The sequence below is a fragment of the Gekko japonicus genome, unplaced genomic scaffold (assembly GCF_001447785.1).
Source record: "Gekko japonicus isolate JY-2015 unplaced genomic scaffold, Gekko_japonicus_V1.1 scaffold712, whole genome shotgun sequence".
Classification (NCBI taxonomy): domain Eukaryota; kingdom Metazoa; phylum Chordata; class Lepidosauria; order Squamata; family Gekkonidae; genus Gekko; species Gekko japonicus.
Window position 1 is genome coordinate 461,621 of NW_015176472.1, and position 15,855 is coordinate 477,475.

At 49.0% G+C, this 15,855-nt stretch overlaps 2 protein-coding genes across 2 annotated transcripts in view; one reads left to right on the plus strand and one right to left on the minus strand.

The window, feature by feature from the left end:
* LOC107123819 (zinc finger protein 850-like) overlaps window positions 1-15,855 on the plus strand; it is a 399,053-nt gene that overhangs the window by 80,675 nt on the left and 302,523 nt on the right. The window lies entirely within an intron of this gene.
* On the minus strand, window positions 104-10,670 carry LOC107123808 (zinc finger protein 2-like; the record flags this gene model as incomplete). The annotated part of the gene is made up of 4 exons (XM_015427153.1): window positions 104-1,306; window positions 5,921-6,181; window positions 8,330-8,456; window positions 10,068-10,670. Coding segments are annotated over 4 exons (2,142 nt in total), but the record flags the coding sequence as incomplete, so codon positions are not given.

Here is a 15,855-nt window from a genome sequence, read left to right on the forward strand (position 1 = left end):
TGACTGTAGAGGTTCTCCTCAGTCACCACGGCTAGCAGCCATTGATAGACTTCTTCTCCATGAATCTACCTAATCCCCCCTTAAAGCTGTTATTCCTGGGGCCATCACTGTATCCTCTGGTGGCGAATCCCACATTTTAATCACTCGGCGCCTGTTTATACAGCTTCCGCCATGTGGGTTTTTTCATGTCTAACAAGATGCGAATTCTGACTGAAGCTCTCCCCGCTTGTGGTGCACTGAAGGGGTTTCTCCCCCACGTGGAAGCGACCGTGCATGATCAGCAGCCGTTTCCGACTGAAGCTCTTCCCGCATGTCGAGCAACGGTACGGTTTCTCCCCAGTGTGAGTTCTCTGGTGGGAGGTCAGGCCTGCGCTCCAGCTGAAGGTCTTCCCGCATTCAAAGCACTGATACGGTTTCTCCCCGGTGTGGGTTCTTCGGTGCGAAGAGAGCTCCGTGCTCCGCCGGAAGGTCTTCCCGCAGTCTGGGCAGTTGTGCGGCTTGTCCTGCCCATGGATCCGCTCGTGCTGAATCAAGTACGACATGCAACTGAACTTCTTCCCGCAGATGGGGCACTGGTAGTGCTTCTCGCCCGTGTGGCTCCGCTTGTGCTGAATCAGCTGCGCGTTGCGGCCGAAGCTCTTCCCGCAGGCCGAGCACTTGAAGGGCTTCTCTTTGGTGTGGATCCTCTCGTGGAAAATCAGGTGGGACCTCTGGCGGAAGGTCTTGGCGCAAGCGGAACAGTTGTAGGGCTTCTCTCCGGTGTGAGTCCTTTTGTGCAAAATCAAGTTGGAATTGCAAGTGAACCTCTTCCCACAGACGGGGCACTTGTAGGGCCGGTCCCCCGTGTGCATCCTCTTGTGGCGGAGGAGGTAAGAATTGCAGCTGAAGCTCTTCCCACACACGGGGCACTTGTATGGCTTCTCCCCCGTGTGGATCCTTTTGTGAACGATGAGGTATGAGTTGCAGCTGAAGCTTTTCCCGCAGACGGAACAGCTATAGGGCTTTTCCCCCGTGTGGATTCGCTCGTGCCGGATAAGGTGGGACTTGTCCCGGAAGGTTTTCAAGCAGGAAGAGCATTGGTGGGGCTTCGTTTTCCCAGCATGCATCTGTTGATGTCTCATCAGGTTGTCTTTGCGGCTGAGGCTTTTCCCGCACACCGTGCACTGGTAGGGTGCCTTCTGGGCTCTTTCCCGACGAAGAAGGGAAATGTCTCTCGAGCTCCCGGGATACATCTCATACCAGCCTATTCTCTCCAAGCTCTGCTGCTGCATGTTATTCTCTTCAAAGGTTCTCATCTGCCTGTGATCTGTTGGGAGGGAGAAGAGAACAGACTCTCATAAGGGACACAGGAACACACACAAAGCTGCCTTCTACTGCATCAGACCCTTGGTCCATCAATTATGCTGGGAGGGCAAGATTAACAGCTTATCTGAGAAGCAGGAGACAAACTTAGAACAAGAAAAAGTTCAAAATTTAGAATGAGAAACAATTCAAAATTGTATATAAATATATGGCAATGCATACAAATGTATTATAATATAGAAGGAGAAGGAGAATAAGCTTTGAATATGAAATGATTTTTGAACAAAAATACTCCCTATTGTTTACTGTGAGATATATAATATATAATTCTTTATTGTGAGATATATTGTTTACCATGAGATATATAATAGATTTTCCTATAAAATTTGGTATATTAAAAGCAATAAATAGTAAGTAGAAATGATGAACTATTAATAATAATTATTATGGAGAAATATTTTCTGTTTTCTATATTCTGTAAAGTACCCTTTTGTATTGCTTATATATTACTATATAACCCTTCTTTCCTTTTGGACCCCTTATATATTTTCTAAAATTTTATATATTTATTTAAAGGTCAGTACTGTCTAAGACTGTCAGAGGCTCTCCAGGGTTTCAGGCAGAGGTTTTTCAAATCATCTAGTGCACCTTTTAACTGGGAATGCTGAGGATTGAACCAGTGACCTTTTGCTTGCCAAGCAGATACTCTTATCACTAAGCCCTCCAGGAAACTACCTTATACTAAGACAGACTGTTTGCACACCTGCAATGAGCAATAGGATTAGAACAGATAAAAGGACGTCCTTACTTCACCCAAAGAGTCATTAACATGTGGAATTCACTGCCACAGGAAGTGGTGGCAGTTGCAAGCACAGACAGCTTCAAGAGGGGATTAGATAATCATATGAAGCAGAAGTATTTCAGTGGCCCTTAGCCACAAAGTATAGATGGAACACTCTGTCTGGGGCAAGTGATGCTCTGTGTTCTTGGTGCTTGGGGGGGGGGGGGCACAGGGGGAGGGCTTCTAGTGTCCTGGCCCCCCTCCTGGCCCTCCTGAGGGCACCTGCTGAGCAGTCGGGTTAGAACGGACAAGAGGAAGTACTTCTTCACCCAAAGAGTGATGAACACTTGGAATTCACTGCCACAGGAAGCAAACCCAGGATTCTCTATTTGGTGTTCGGTGTAGTTTGGTGTAGTGGTTAGGGGTGTCGGCTCTAATCTGGGAGGACTGATTCCCAACTCCTCCACATGCAGCTGCTGGTGTGATCTTGTGTCAGTTACAAGTTTTTCCAGAGCTGTTCTCTCATGAGCAGTTCTTTAAAGAGCTCTCTCAGCCCCCCTACCTCCCAGGGTGTCTGTTGGGAAGGAAAAGGAGATTGTAAAGCGCTCTGAAACGCCTTTGGGTAGTGAAGAGCAGAGTATGAATCCAATCTTCTCCTCCTCCTTCTCTTCTTCTATTCTGCCCTGCAGTTGCCCTTTAGGAGTCTTACACAGGGAAGGATCTTTCCCAAACATTTGCTGTCTTAGACATGGTACTCTCTCTCCAATTTATCTTTCTGTTTCATGTTTTTATTTCCTTCATTCATGGCTTGCTTTTCTCCCGCGTGGGGACCCAAAGTGGCTTACATCACTCTTCCCCCTGTACATTTTATCCTTACAATCACCCTGTGAGGTAGGCTGAGAGGGTGTGACAGGCCCAAGGTTGCTTGGATTTTTTGAAACCTGTGTTGGTTGAAAAAAAAAAACTTTCTCTCCACAGAAGACTCTCAGAATCTTATTGGTGGGCATTAACCAAAGGACTACTATATCTGTAGATAAGTTTCTGCTCTGTGCAAAGAACATATAGGTAAAGGTAAAGGTTCCCTTGCTCGAAAGCCAGTCGAATCCGACTCTAGGGTTGCGGTGCTCATCTCCGTTTCAAAGCCGAAGAGCCAGCACTGTCCGAAGACGTTTCCGTGGTCATGTGGCCGGCATGACTAAACACCAAGGCGCATGGAACGCTGTTACCTTCCCACCGAAGTGGTACCTATTTATCTACTTGCAATTTCTTGCTTTCAAACTGCTAGGTTGGCAGGAGCTGGAACTAGAGATGGGAGCTCACTCCATCATGCGGCACCCGGGTCTCGAACTGCTGAACTACTGACCTTCCACAGCCTGCAGTTCAGCGTCTTAACCACTTGAGCCACCGCAGCTCCTTAAAGAAGATATAAGGCAAGATAAAGTCTTGTACATAATTTGCTCTGATTCTAACCCTCAAACTGTAAGATGTACTAGGATGAATGATGTATGCTGAAATTTTTTTTATGTAGGTAACTAACTCTGCAATGGAACAAAGTTCATGTCCAGTGGCGCCTTTAAGGCCAACAAAGTTTTATTCAAGGTATAAGCTTTCGAGTGCACGCACACTTCCTCAGAGACATTGAAATGGAAGTTACCAGTCCATACATATAGACAGAGGCTGAGAAGCAAATTAGTGTACAACATAATGAAGATATTTAACAGATGCAAGGGCCATTTGTTTGGCTTTAATTCTGGGGGGGGGACACACATAGTGAAGCAAATAATTATATCAGAATTGGAGAGTGATATGTAAATGTACCCTTCTTAATTGTGGAATTCTGAGAGTAATTAACTAGGACCCTGAGACGGATGGGGCGTAACAACAGAGTTTTTTTTTAAAAAAACGGAATTCATTTAACTAACAACATCTCCATACTCTGGTCACCAGCAGTGTCTGGCACCAAGAATAAGCATTTATGGTCCCTGCCACACGGCAGAAAAAAACACGGGCAAAGTGCAGCTATTCAGAGCCGCACCAAAAGAAACACGCGGCGGCGGGATCACATAGATCCCCTGAGCTGCCGCGCCATTGCTCCCGGCATGATCAGATGCCGGGGAGGAAGCCACCGACCGGAGACCGAGACAGCCAGCTGCGCATGCATGCGCAGTTTAGCCAGGAGCCTCGGATGCGCCGGCAGAAGGACGCGCCAGCGATCCCACGGCCGCACTTGATGCGGCCTTTCTGGTAAGTCCACCTCTGTAGGTGGTTTGTTTTAGCTACGGATTTTCGGCCTGAAGGGCCGGATCGGGGACGGGTGCGCAACGCTTCCCAGATGTTGCGGTGGGATCGCGCCCGTTTGCTGCACTCCCGATCCGTCCCTCTTCCGGCCCTAAACCTCCCGTGTGACCGGGACCTATATTGTGCATTTACCCGTGTGACCGGGACCTATATTGTGCATTTCTCACCCTATCAACTATTGTGCAGTTTTTAAAATTTATTTGCCACCTGTCTTCCTTATGGAGCTCAAGTCAGTTTACAATGAAATAAAACACATAAAACCCAAAATTTAAAACCACAATTTAGCATGTCTAGTAACTGAATCAAATGTGGTCCTAAAAAAACTTTATTTGCCTCCAAAAGATCAAAAACGAGGCAGTAAAGTGCAACTTCCTGGAGAAGGTGTTCCATAATCGTGGGGCTGCTGCTGAAAAGTCCTTTTTCCTCATGTACCTACCGGATGAGCTTTTTTGATCGATGGGACAGGCAGGAGGGCTTCTCCCTCTAATCTTAATTCCTGGGCAGGGACACCTTGGAGAAGACAGTCCGTCAGAACTTCCTGACAGTTAGAGTGGTTCCTCAGTGGAACAGGCTTCCTCGGGAGGTGGTGGGCTCTCCTTCTTTGGAGGTTTTTAAACAGAGGCTAGATGGCCATCTGACAGGAGTGCTGATTCTGTGAACTTAGGCAGATCATGAGAAGGGAGGGCAGGAAGGGTTAGTGCTTAGTTCTAGTGGCCCTTTCTTACACGCCCAGGGAAATGCCGATTGCCACTTTGGGGTCAAGAAGCAATTTTCTCCAGGCCAGTTTGACCACGGATTCTGGAAGTTTTTTTGCCATATTCTGGGCATGGAGCAGGGGTCACTGGGGATGTTGGGGGGGGGAGGTATTTTTGTGAATTTGTGAATTTCCTACATTGTGCAGGGGGTTGGACTAGATGACCCCGGAGGTCCCTTCCAACCCTATGATGCTATGAATCTAGGGTTGCCAAGTATCGCTTACCTCCGCAGCGGGGGACTCCCGGGTGGATCTTGGAGCGTGTGCGCGCGCGCACCGCACACACGTAACCAGGAAGTGACGCTATGACGCCGGGCATATTGGGGGTGGGGCCGCGACCATTCAAGGGGAAACCATAGAGTTTCCCCTCGGATGGTCGTGGCCCCGCCCCCAGCGTGCCTGGCGTCATAGCGTCACTTCCTGGTGATGTGCACGCCGGGGTGCGGTTCCCCCCGCGGCCCCACTCTGCGGCGGCGGGAAATCGGGCCTCCAAAGCGGGGGGTAACCCGCCCCCCCGCCCCCACTTGGCAGCCCTATATGAATCTATGATTCTATGATCTAGATACCCTGGTCCCAAGCCGTGTAGTTATAATATTAACTAACAATGAGTAGAAACCAGAGTTGCCACTAAATGAAGAGAAAACAGGGAACCACAAACAAGAATTCTCTCTGCTTTTATACCGACTCCCACTGTGAAACACTTATCATGTGGGGTACCCTGAGAGACATTTTACCCAGTGTTTTGACAGATTTCCCCAGCACTGCCAACCTGCTTTTCCTCTTACCCTGGTGAACTTTTTGCTGAACTGTGGCTTCGCCGACCCCCCTGTGACTTTCCACACTAGGGGCTGATTGACCTGCTCTCTTCTCTGGATGGGTTTCCTGGAACTCCTGTCTGTGCCACTTCTCAGGGAAGCTGCCCTGCTTGACGCAGGAAACAACATTCTCCTCCACTCTCCCCACCAATGTCCCGTAGGGTCTCCCTGGCTGTGAGCCATCCGAGGTATATTTTTGCTCAGCACTTAAATTTAGGTAGCCTTTCACAGCTGCAAGAAAGAAAACACATACCTGTATCAAAGCAGGGCCAATGTCTGGGGCCGAAAACTCATGGTGGCACAAACAAGGTGAGCGGAATGAGAAACAGTTTAATGAGGAGATGTACAGAAGGTTCCAGAAGCTAACATTCCCATGGGGGAAAGAAAATGATGAAGAATCAAAACCATTTTGAACTGGCTTCATAAGTTTCCCACCATAAACTTGATTTAGTAGTAGTGAAAACTGATGTCCTCATTATCTAAAAAACCTGGACACACACAACCCAATCAGTTAAACAAGTATAAAGTCAACAGTCGTGATAGTCTGACCCACAATCAAACAGTCATAAGACTTCTAAAGAATGCTGTTTATATATTGCAATCTAAAGCACCACAACATGATACACAACTCAATAGAATATCCTTGAACCAAGGTACATAATCACATAATCAACGTCGTCTCCGGATTACATAACAACGTTAAAAAAAAAATGGATCTTCTTCAGGCGATATTATAGTGGTGCCAAAGCTCTCAGTTTCATAAATGTTAGACAACAAGTCTTAAGAATATTAAATTCAGATAGGACGCTGATCTCAATTAACATTCAAGCTCAAAATATGCTGCTATGTTTCTACTGGATCCCGGGCGTCGACTTGTTGTCGAACATTTATGAAACTGAGAACATTTTCTACAATCTACAGTAATATTGCTCCTTTCCACCCAATTCATCTGAAGTCTGGGTATCTTGCACACCTCAAAAGAGATTCTGCGGGTCAAACTTCATAATAACGACAGGGCAAATAATTTCTATACTGGCTGCTACCGTCATATGAACACCAATAATTACTAGCACTTTATTATGATTTTATAATTGTTTTAACTGCAACTATATTTAAAAGTAGTTATCTGTTTTTATGTAAGCCACCCTGAGCCAGCTTCAGCCGGGAGGGTGGGATAAAAAATTTGAAAATTAAATAAATAAATAAATATGGATTTGACAAGAAGAAGAAGAAGAAGGAGAAGAGATTGGATTAATACCCCGCCCTTCACTTGGAGTCTCAGAGTCTCCTTTCCCTTCCCCTCCCCACAACAGACACCCTGTGAGGTGGGTGGGGCTGAGAGAGCTCTGACACAAACGGCTCTTTTTCAAGGACAGCTGTGCCAGAGCTTGTGACTGACCCAAGGTCACATCAGCAGGTGCAAGTGGAGGAGTGGGGAATCAAACCTGGTTCTCCCAGATTAGAGTCCATGCACTTAACCACTACACCAAACTGGCTACACCAAACAAGCAACAAAACAGTGGTGCTTTATGCAGGGAAAAGTCCTGAAAGGGTCCCGGAAATTTAGGGTTGCCAACTCCAGGTTAGGAAATTTCTGGAGGTGGAGCCGAGGGGAGGCGGGGTTTGAGGAGGGGAGGGATCTATAATGCCATGCCGCCCACCCTCCAAAGGGGCCATTTTCTCCACAGGAGCTGATCTCTGTAGTATGAGGAGCTGTTACAATTCTGGGAGGTCTCCAGGCCCCACCTGGAGGTTGGCAAGCCTACTCCGGTTTCACAAGACACACATTCCTGCGGCTCTGTGTTGCTTTCTGGCCCTCACAAACCATTGGATCTGGAATACTACAACTTGATATCTTTCTTTGCTGGTTCCAGTCATTTATCTGGCGTCCGTCTGCTTCCCACGACCACCTGCTCAGACCCAAAACAAGATGGCCAAAACTTCTGATGTTGTACCTCCAGATGGGGTTGCCAAGTCAATTTTTCTTACCGGCGGGGGAGCCTCGCTGGGCTCCGGGAGCCGTCCGTCGATGTGCGCGCACGCGTGCTTTGCACGCGCGTGCCGCCAGCACGTCATTGGAAGTGACGCGCGACGTCGATCACGTTGAAGGCGTGGCCCCGATCGTCGGAGGGAAAACCATAGAGTTTTCCCTCCGACAATCGGAGCCACGCCCCCAACGTGATTGACGTGGTCGCGTCACCTCTGGTGACGCAGCCACGCTGCGCTTCGGGGGGCAGAGTTCCCCCCGGGGCCCGATTCCACAGTGGCGGGAATCGGGCCTCCGAAGCGGGGGTTTACCCGCCCACCCGCCCCCACTTGGCAGCCCTACCTCCAGATCTCTAAGGATCAGCTGAGATCTTAGGCCCCAGTAGCCCTTACCAAGCAAGCTGGCCTCCTCGTTATCTTCCTTCTTGGTTTCCAAGCACAGCTGCTTCTGCCCGGAATGACCCGGTGCCTGGCCTGCTTCAGAGAAGCTCACAGCCGCCTCTGCAAGCAGCGTCAGTACCTAAACAGAAGAGAGAAACCATTTTAAGGATGAGGGATATGGCTAGGAGGACAGACTCTAGGCAGTCCCCAGAGCCTTGATGCAGGTAGAGACTTACCCACTCCGGTAGGGCCTTGTCGCTGATGTAGTGAGGTTGCTGACGCCATGGTGATGTCACTGCTGGGGGACTCTACCGGGTGTGCTCTAGCGTTACGCAAAATCTCTTATCGTTTTAACCAGGGGTCATTTCCTGCGGGAGCGCACTGGAGCGGAGCTCCGGCAATAAGGAGTTCAGGGGGCGGGCACATGTAACAAGCCCCGCCCCCTGCTCCCAGCAGCCCTCGGTCGGGCCACGAGGAGCAAGAAGGAGCCAGGTAAGTTGCAGAGCCCCCCCCTTCAGGTACAAGCTCTCCCTCCTCTGTGAGGGCAGATCTGCACGTCCCCCCCCCATCACTAGCAATCCAAAACAGTCCAGTGGCGCCTGAGCGGTGGGTGTTGCCTTCTGACACCCTTCCGGTGATGTCAGGGGGTGTGGCATATGCAAATAAGTTATGCCAATGAGTTATGCTAATGAGCTCCTGCACCTCTTTTTCTACAAAATGACCCCTGGTTTTAACCATTGTTTAACGATAGCTCTGGCCGAATGCTACAGAGTCTCCCCAGTGCTAATCAGGGCCACACTACAACTTTCGTGGGCCCTCGGCCCTTTTGCCTTTGTGGGCCCCTCCCACCATGATATCAATATTAAAAATTACTTTTGATATAACTTTAAATACTTCAACATTTTTTTTGCTGTTTTAGGCAAACTGTAATAAATGTTCATGGGCCCTAAACGTTTCAATTACCCCCCCCCCTCTGATGTGAGGAAAAAATGAAAACATTTTCTTCAACCCTAAAAGTTACTTTTTCTGATTTTAGAAGAAATGAAAACATTTCTGTGGGCCCCTAAAAGTCACGTGGCCCTAGGCACTGTGCCTAGGGTTACCAAGTCGTTTTCGAGCCGGAGCGGGGGGCTCCCGCCTGGCGTCTGGAGTGTGCGCACAGGCGCAAAGCGTGCGTGCATGCACGTCACCCGGAAGTGACGTGATGCCGCCGGGCACACTGGGGCGGGGCCGCAGCCATCTGAGGGAAAACCATAGTTTTCCCTCGGATGACCGTGGCCTCGCCCCCAGCGTGCCCGGCGTCGTCACGTCACTTCCGGGTGACGTGCATGTCGGGGTGGGGTTCCCCCCGGGGCCCAATCTGCCAGCAGCAGGGAATGAGCCTCTGGGGCGGGGTTTTCCCCGCCCCCCGGGGGGACTTGGCAAGCCTAACTGTGCCTAATGGATGTTGGCCCTGGTGCTAATATGGTGCTACTTCTGGCCACCCCAGGAAGTGATGTCATTGTGACCCCAAGAATGCTGATGGCTGCCTTCCTTCCCCATTTTTCTCCCACCACCCAATTGAGCAATGGTGAGGGTGGGAGGCTGCCCACCAAAGGAGGAGACTTGGAAAGCCCAGTTGCCAGTAAATGGGGAGAAACAGGATGTGGGGGGGGGGGGGAGACAGTAGATGTAGGTCCCCTCCACAGAGACCTCGTTCCTCTCCCCTTATTACGGCCTTCTCAGGATCACTCGCATAAAACCACCTCACCTGTTTTTCCATTCTCTCCGCATCTCTGTGCAGGAAATCCTCAGCTAAGGCCACCGCTTGGGAGCAGGTCTCTGGGCCACATTCCCGCACCCAGCTCTGGATCTCTGCTGGGAGGATGCTCAGGAACTGCTCCAGGACCAACATCTCCAGGATCTCCTCTTTGGTGTGTCTCTCAACTTTCAGCCACCCATGGCAAAGCTCCCGCAGCCGGAGCCACGTCCCTCTCGGCCCCTCCGCCTCCTGGTAGCGGAAGTGCCGGAAGTGCTGGCGCTGCTTCTCCCTCTTCAAGGCATCCCCTCGTAAGATGGCTGCCTTCACCTTCCCATAATCCTCTCTGTCTTTGACCTTCAGCCTGCTAAAGGCCTGCTCAGCTTCACCGCAGAGGGCCGGCAGAAGCCGGGGCGCCCATTCTTCTCTGGGCCACCGGCAGGCTTCAGCCACCTGCTCAAAGGTGGCCAGAAAGGCCTTCGGGTTGCCCCATGGTGTGGTGGGCTCCTCCAGTGCCTGTGGGACGGCCCAGTTTGACTGAGGAGACTCCACTGTCTTCAAGAACTCCTGCCACTGTGCCTCCCAGTGCTGAAGCAGCCCTTCACACGGCTCCTGTTTCACCAGCTGCACTCTGTGCAGGCCCTCTCCGATATTTCCACCCTGGAGGACGTGGGGATCTTTCCCAGCACTCTCTAATTCCTCTCCTTGTACACACCGTGCTGGGTCTTGCTCCTCCATTTTCATGCTGGCTATCCCCTTTAGGTGTAGTCTTTCACAGGTTCAGAGGCACACTGTTAAAAAAGATGCGACTGATGCTGTAGCCGGCTGAGGTGATTTCTCCCTGAGAACAACAGTGGGGAAATAACACAATCAGAAAATGTAGCCTGGCCACACACATTAAATGTAGTGCCAAGAGACCAGGGGCAACCTGTCTGAGAAGGGGATAAGAGCACAGACTTGGCACACAGAAGGTCCCAGGTTCAATACCCACCTTCTCCTGTTTTCATTCTGTTTTGTTTCGGAAAGATGTCAGACCCTGATCAAGACGGGTAGCTGTGTTAGTCTGTCTGTAACAGTAGAAAAGAGTAAGAATCCAGTAAAGATGAACAAAATTTGTGACAGGGGATGAGCTTTCATGAGTCATCGTTATCTGAAGAAGTAAGCAGTGACTCACGAAAGCTCATATCCAGCCACAAATTTTGTTCATCTTTAAGGTGCTACTGGACTCTTACTCTTTTCTACTGCTTCAGACCCTGGAAGGCCCCTGGCAACCACAGATGACAATACCAGATTAGATCAACTATTCTTTATTTTTTTAAGGGCAACTTTAAGAGTCCTTGTGTGGGGAAGAGGCCTCTCCTGAATTCACAGGATTGTTTCCTGTTAGCCAGACCAAAAGAGGAGCTGTGGGGGAGAATAACTTGAGCAACACGCCTTTCCCCTCAGCAAAAGAAAAAAAGAAATCCAATTATGATCTCCTCAACTAGGGCCCCGGTCACACGCGCAGGAAACTGCGGGGGAGAAGTGTGGCTGTTTGCCCCGGGGCAAACTAACACGCAGTAAAGTGATCATACCTCCTGTGGAGGTTCTGTGGAGGTACCGTGGAGCTTCCGTGGTTACGGAGAGGCGTCGATCACAACACATGCCTGCGCGCAACGAAGAAGCGCGCGGCGCGGCGAACTGGGTTTCTTTTTTTGTGTACACTACGAATGCGCATGCTCCGTTGAGTGCTTATGCGCAACCACGGAGACTTGGGGAAAAAAAAAATCTTCTTCGCAAGGGGACATGGACGGGCACCGGATGCCACCGGAAACGCGATCAGACGCCCGCCCTTGCCCCGCAGTTTCCGGAAACTAGTACCTCCGAGGTACTAGTTTTTTGCTCCGTTTTATCGGCGGTTCGCCACAGTTCAACCACGGGAGCTCTACGCTCCCCAGATGTTGCCGTGTGATCGTGCCAGGTAACTCCGCCTCTCTTCCGTCTATTTAGCGTGGCTTCTGCTCCGTGTGAACGGGGCCTAGGAATGGTATTCCCAGTAGTCATGTATGGCTGCGAGAGTTGGACTATAAGGAAGGCCGAGCGCTGAAGAATAGATTCTTTTGAACTATGGTGCTGGAGAAGACTCTTGAGAGTCCCTTGGACTGCAAGGAGATCAAATCAGTCAATCCTAAAAGAAATCAACCCTCACTATTCCCTGGAAGGCCAGATAATGAAACTGAAGCTCAAATACTTTGGCCACGAAATGAGAAGGCAGCACTCTCTGGAGAAGACCCTGATGCTGGGAAAGATTGAAGGTCAAAGAAGACGGGGATGGCAAAGGATGAGATGGTTAGACAGTGTCATAGATGCAACGAACATGAAATTGAGCCAACTTCAGAGGATGGCGGAAGACAGGAAGGCCTGGCGTGATCTGGTCCAGTCGGACTCGACTGTGCGACTGAACAACAACAACAGCTAGGAAATGAGTATGGCTTGCCCTTCCAGCAGCCTAACACAGGGTGCTGTCAGGTAAAACAGCCCACCACATCTCTGCATGAGTCGTTGCCCAGGTCTCCCCACCTTCCAGGCACAGGACCTGTTTAAATCAGCCACTTGTGGACAATCACAGGGCACAAGCTCTTCTGGAGGTACAGCGGTATGAGCTAACTGCTGAAGGGAAATCAGCAGGGCTTCTGCACAGGACAGTCTTGCCACTCCAACCTTTCAGAGTTCTTTGAGAAAGTTAACAATCACATAGATAATGGCGACCCAGTCGTCACTATAGTCTTCGACTTTCGAAAGGCTGTTGACCACGTACCTCATCAAAGACTCCTGAGTAACTCATGGGATAAGAGGACAGGTCCTTTTATGGATTAAAAATTGGTTAAGCAATAGGAAGCAAAGAGTAGGGATGAACAGACAGTGCTCATAATGAAGGAAAGTAAGCGGTGGGGTCCACAAGGACTGGCATTGTAGTCATTGCTATTTAATTTGTCCATAAATGATCTGGAACTAGAGGGAAGCAGTTTACTGGCCAGGTTTGCAGATGACACATAAGAACATAAGAGAAACCATGTTGGATTAGGCCAATGGCCCATGGCCCATCCAGTCCAACACTTTTCTTTTTAAGATCGAGCGTGTCCAGAAGAGGGCAACCAGGATGGTGAGAGGGTTGGAATCCAAGTCTTATGAGGAAAGGCTGAAAGAGTTGGGTATGTTTAGCCTGGGAAAGAAAAGGCTTAGAGGGGACATGATTGCAGTCTTCAAGTATTTGAAGGGCTGTCATGTGGAAGATGGAGCAGATCTATTCTCTCTTGCTCCGGATTGCAAGGCTAGATCTAACGGGTGGAAATTACAAGGGCGTCGTTACCGGCTAAATATCAGGAGAAACTTCCTGACTGTAAGAGTGGTTGAGGAGTGGAACAGATTGCCTCGGGAGGTGGTGGATGCTCCTTCACTGGACGTTTTCAAGCGGAGGCTGGACGACCATCTTTTGGGTATGTTGTAGGTATGTACGTACAGCTATCTTTCAACTATGCTCCTGCAGAGTGCAGGGGGTTGGACTAGATGACCTGCAAAATCCCTTCCAACTCTAACATTCTATGATTCTATAAAATCTACTGCCCATTAATTTCATTGAACACCTACAGGTTCTTGTATTGTAAGAAAGGGAGAAAGTACTTAATTCTCTACCTTCTCTATCCCATGCATAATTGTGTAAACCTCCTTTTCTTCCTCACAACAACCCTGTGAGGTAGATTAGGCTGAGAGCATGTGACCAAGGTCACCCAGCAATAATAGAGCAAGGATTCAAACCTGGTACTCCCAGATTCCGGTACAACACTCTAACTTCTACATCACACCGAATTATCAGCCTTCTGACCCAGCAGTCGTAAACACATCTGGTGGCAGTGAGTTCCCCAAGCCCTGGTGGGAATCTGAAGAATGTTTTCATTTGCCTCGAATCAACCCGGTGGGATGAAAGTGGCAGAAAAACTACTCTCCCCATCCCGTGCATAACTGTAAATCGTGTTCCTGCCCTCCTGGTCTGAGAACTGCTTTGCTTCTAGTGGAAAGGGAGAGGGTTTTCTCCCCATTTTGACCTGACTTGGGTGAGATGCCGCTTGCAAACTCCTTTTTGCATTAACATAAGAACATAAGAGACGCCAATGTTGGATCAGGCCAAAGGCCCATCCAGCCCAACACTCTGTATCACACAGTGGCCAGAAATACCAGTGCCATCAGAAGGTCCACCAGTGGGGCCAGGACATTAGAAGCCCTCCCACTGTTGACCCCCCCAAGCACCAAGATGTACAGAGCATCACTTGCCTCAGAGTCCCTATCTATACCTTGTGGCTAATAGCCACTGATGGACCTCTGCTCCATATGCTTATCTAATTCCCTTTTGAAGCCGTCCATGCTTGTAGCCTCCACCACTTCCTGTGGCAGTGAATTCCAAGTGTTAACCACTCTTTGGGTGAAGAAGTACTTCCTTTTATCCATTCTAACCCGATCGCTCAGCAATTTCATGGAGTGCCCACGAGTTCTTGTATTGTGAGAAAGGGAGAAAAGTACCTCTTTCTCTACCTGCTCTTTCCCATGCATAATCTTATAAACCTCAATCATGTCACCCCTCAGTCATCATTTCTCCAAGCTAAAGAGCCCTAAGCGCTTTAAACTTTCCTCATAGGGAAAGTGTTACAACCCTTTTATCATTCGAGTTGCCCTTTTCTGCACTTTTCCCAAAGCTATAATGTCCCTTTTAAGGTGTGGTGACCAGAACTGCACACAGTATCCCAAATGAGGTCGCACCATTGATTTATATAGGGGCATTATGATACTGGCTGATCTGTTTTCAACACCCTTCCTAATAATCCCCAGCATAGCATTGGCCTTTTTAATTGCAGTCACACACTGTCTTGACATTTTCAGTGAGTTATCTACTACAACTCCAAGATCTCTCTCTTGATCAGTCTCTGCCAGTTCAGACCCCATCAACGTGTATTTATATTTAGGATTTTTGGCTCCAATGTGCATCACCTTGCACTTGGCCACATTGAACCCCATTTGCCATGTTGACGCCCACTCGCCCATCCTTGACAGATCCCCTTGGAGTGCCTCACAATCCTCACTGGTTTTCACCACCCTGAACAACTTTGTATCATCCGCAAATTTAGCCACTTCACTGCTTACTCCCAACTCCAAATCATTAATGAACAAGTTAAAAAGCAGTGGACCAAGTACTGATCCCTGCGGTACCCCACTGCTTACCACCCTCCACTGAGAAAATTGCCCACCTACACTCACTCTCTGTTTTCTATGAACTAGCCAGTTTTTGATCCATAAAAGGACTTGTCCTTCTATCCCATGATTTTTGAGCTTACTTAGGAGCCTTTGATGAGGAACTTTATCAAAAGCTTTCTGGAAGTCAAGGTAAACAATATCTATTGGATCCCCCTTGTCCACATGTTTGTTCACCCCCTCAAAGAACACTAACAGGTTAGTGAGACAAGATCTTCCCTTACAGAACCCATGTTGAGTCTGCCTCAATAGGTTTTGTTCATCTATGTGCCTACTAATTCTTTCCTTAATAATGGTTTCCACCAATTTACCCGGTATCGACGTCAGACTGACTGGCCTGTAATTTCCCGGATCTCCTCTGGAACCCTTTTTAAAGATGGGAGTGACATTAGCTACCTTCCAATCCTCAGGAATGGAGGCAGATTTTAAGGAAAGATTACATATCTTTGTCAGGAGATCTACAAGTTCACATTTGAGTTCTTTCAGAACTCTCGGATGTATGCCATCTGGGCCTGGTGAT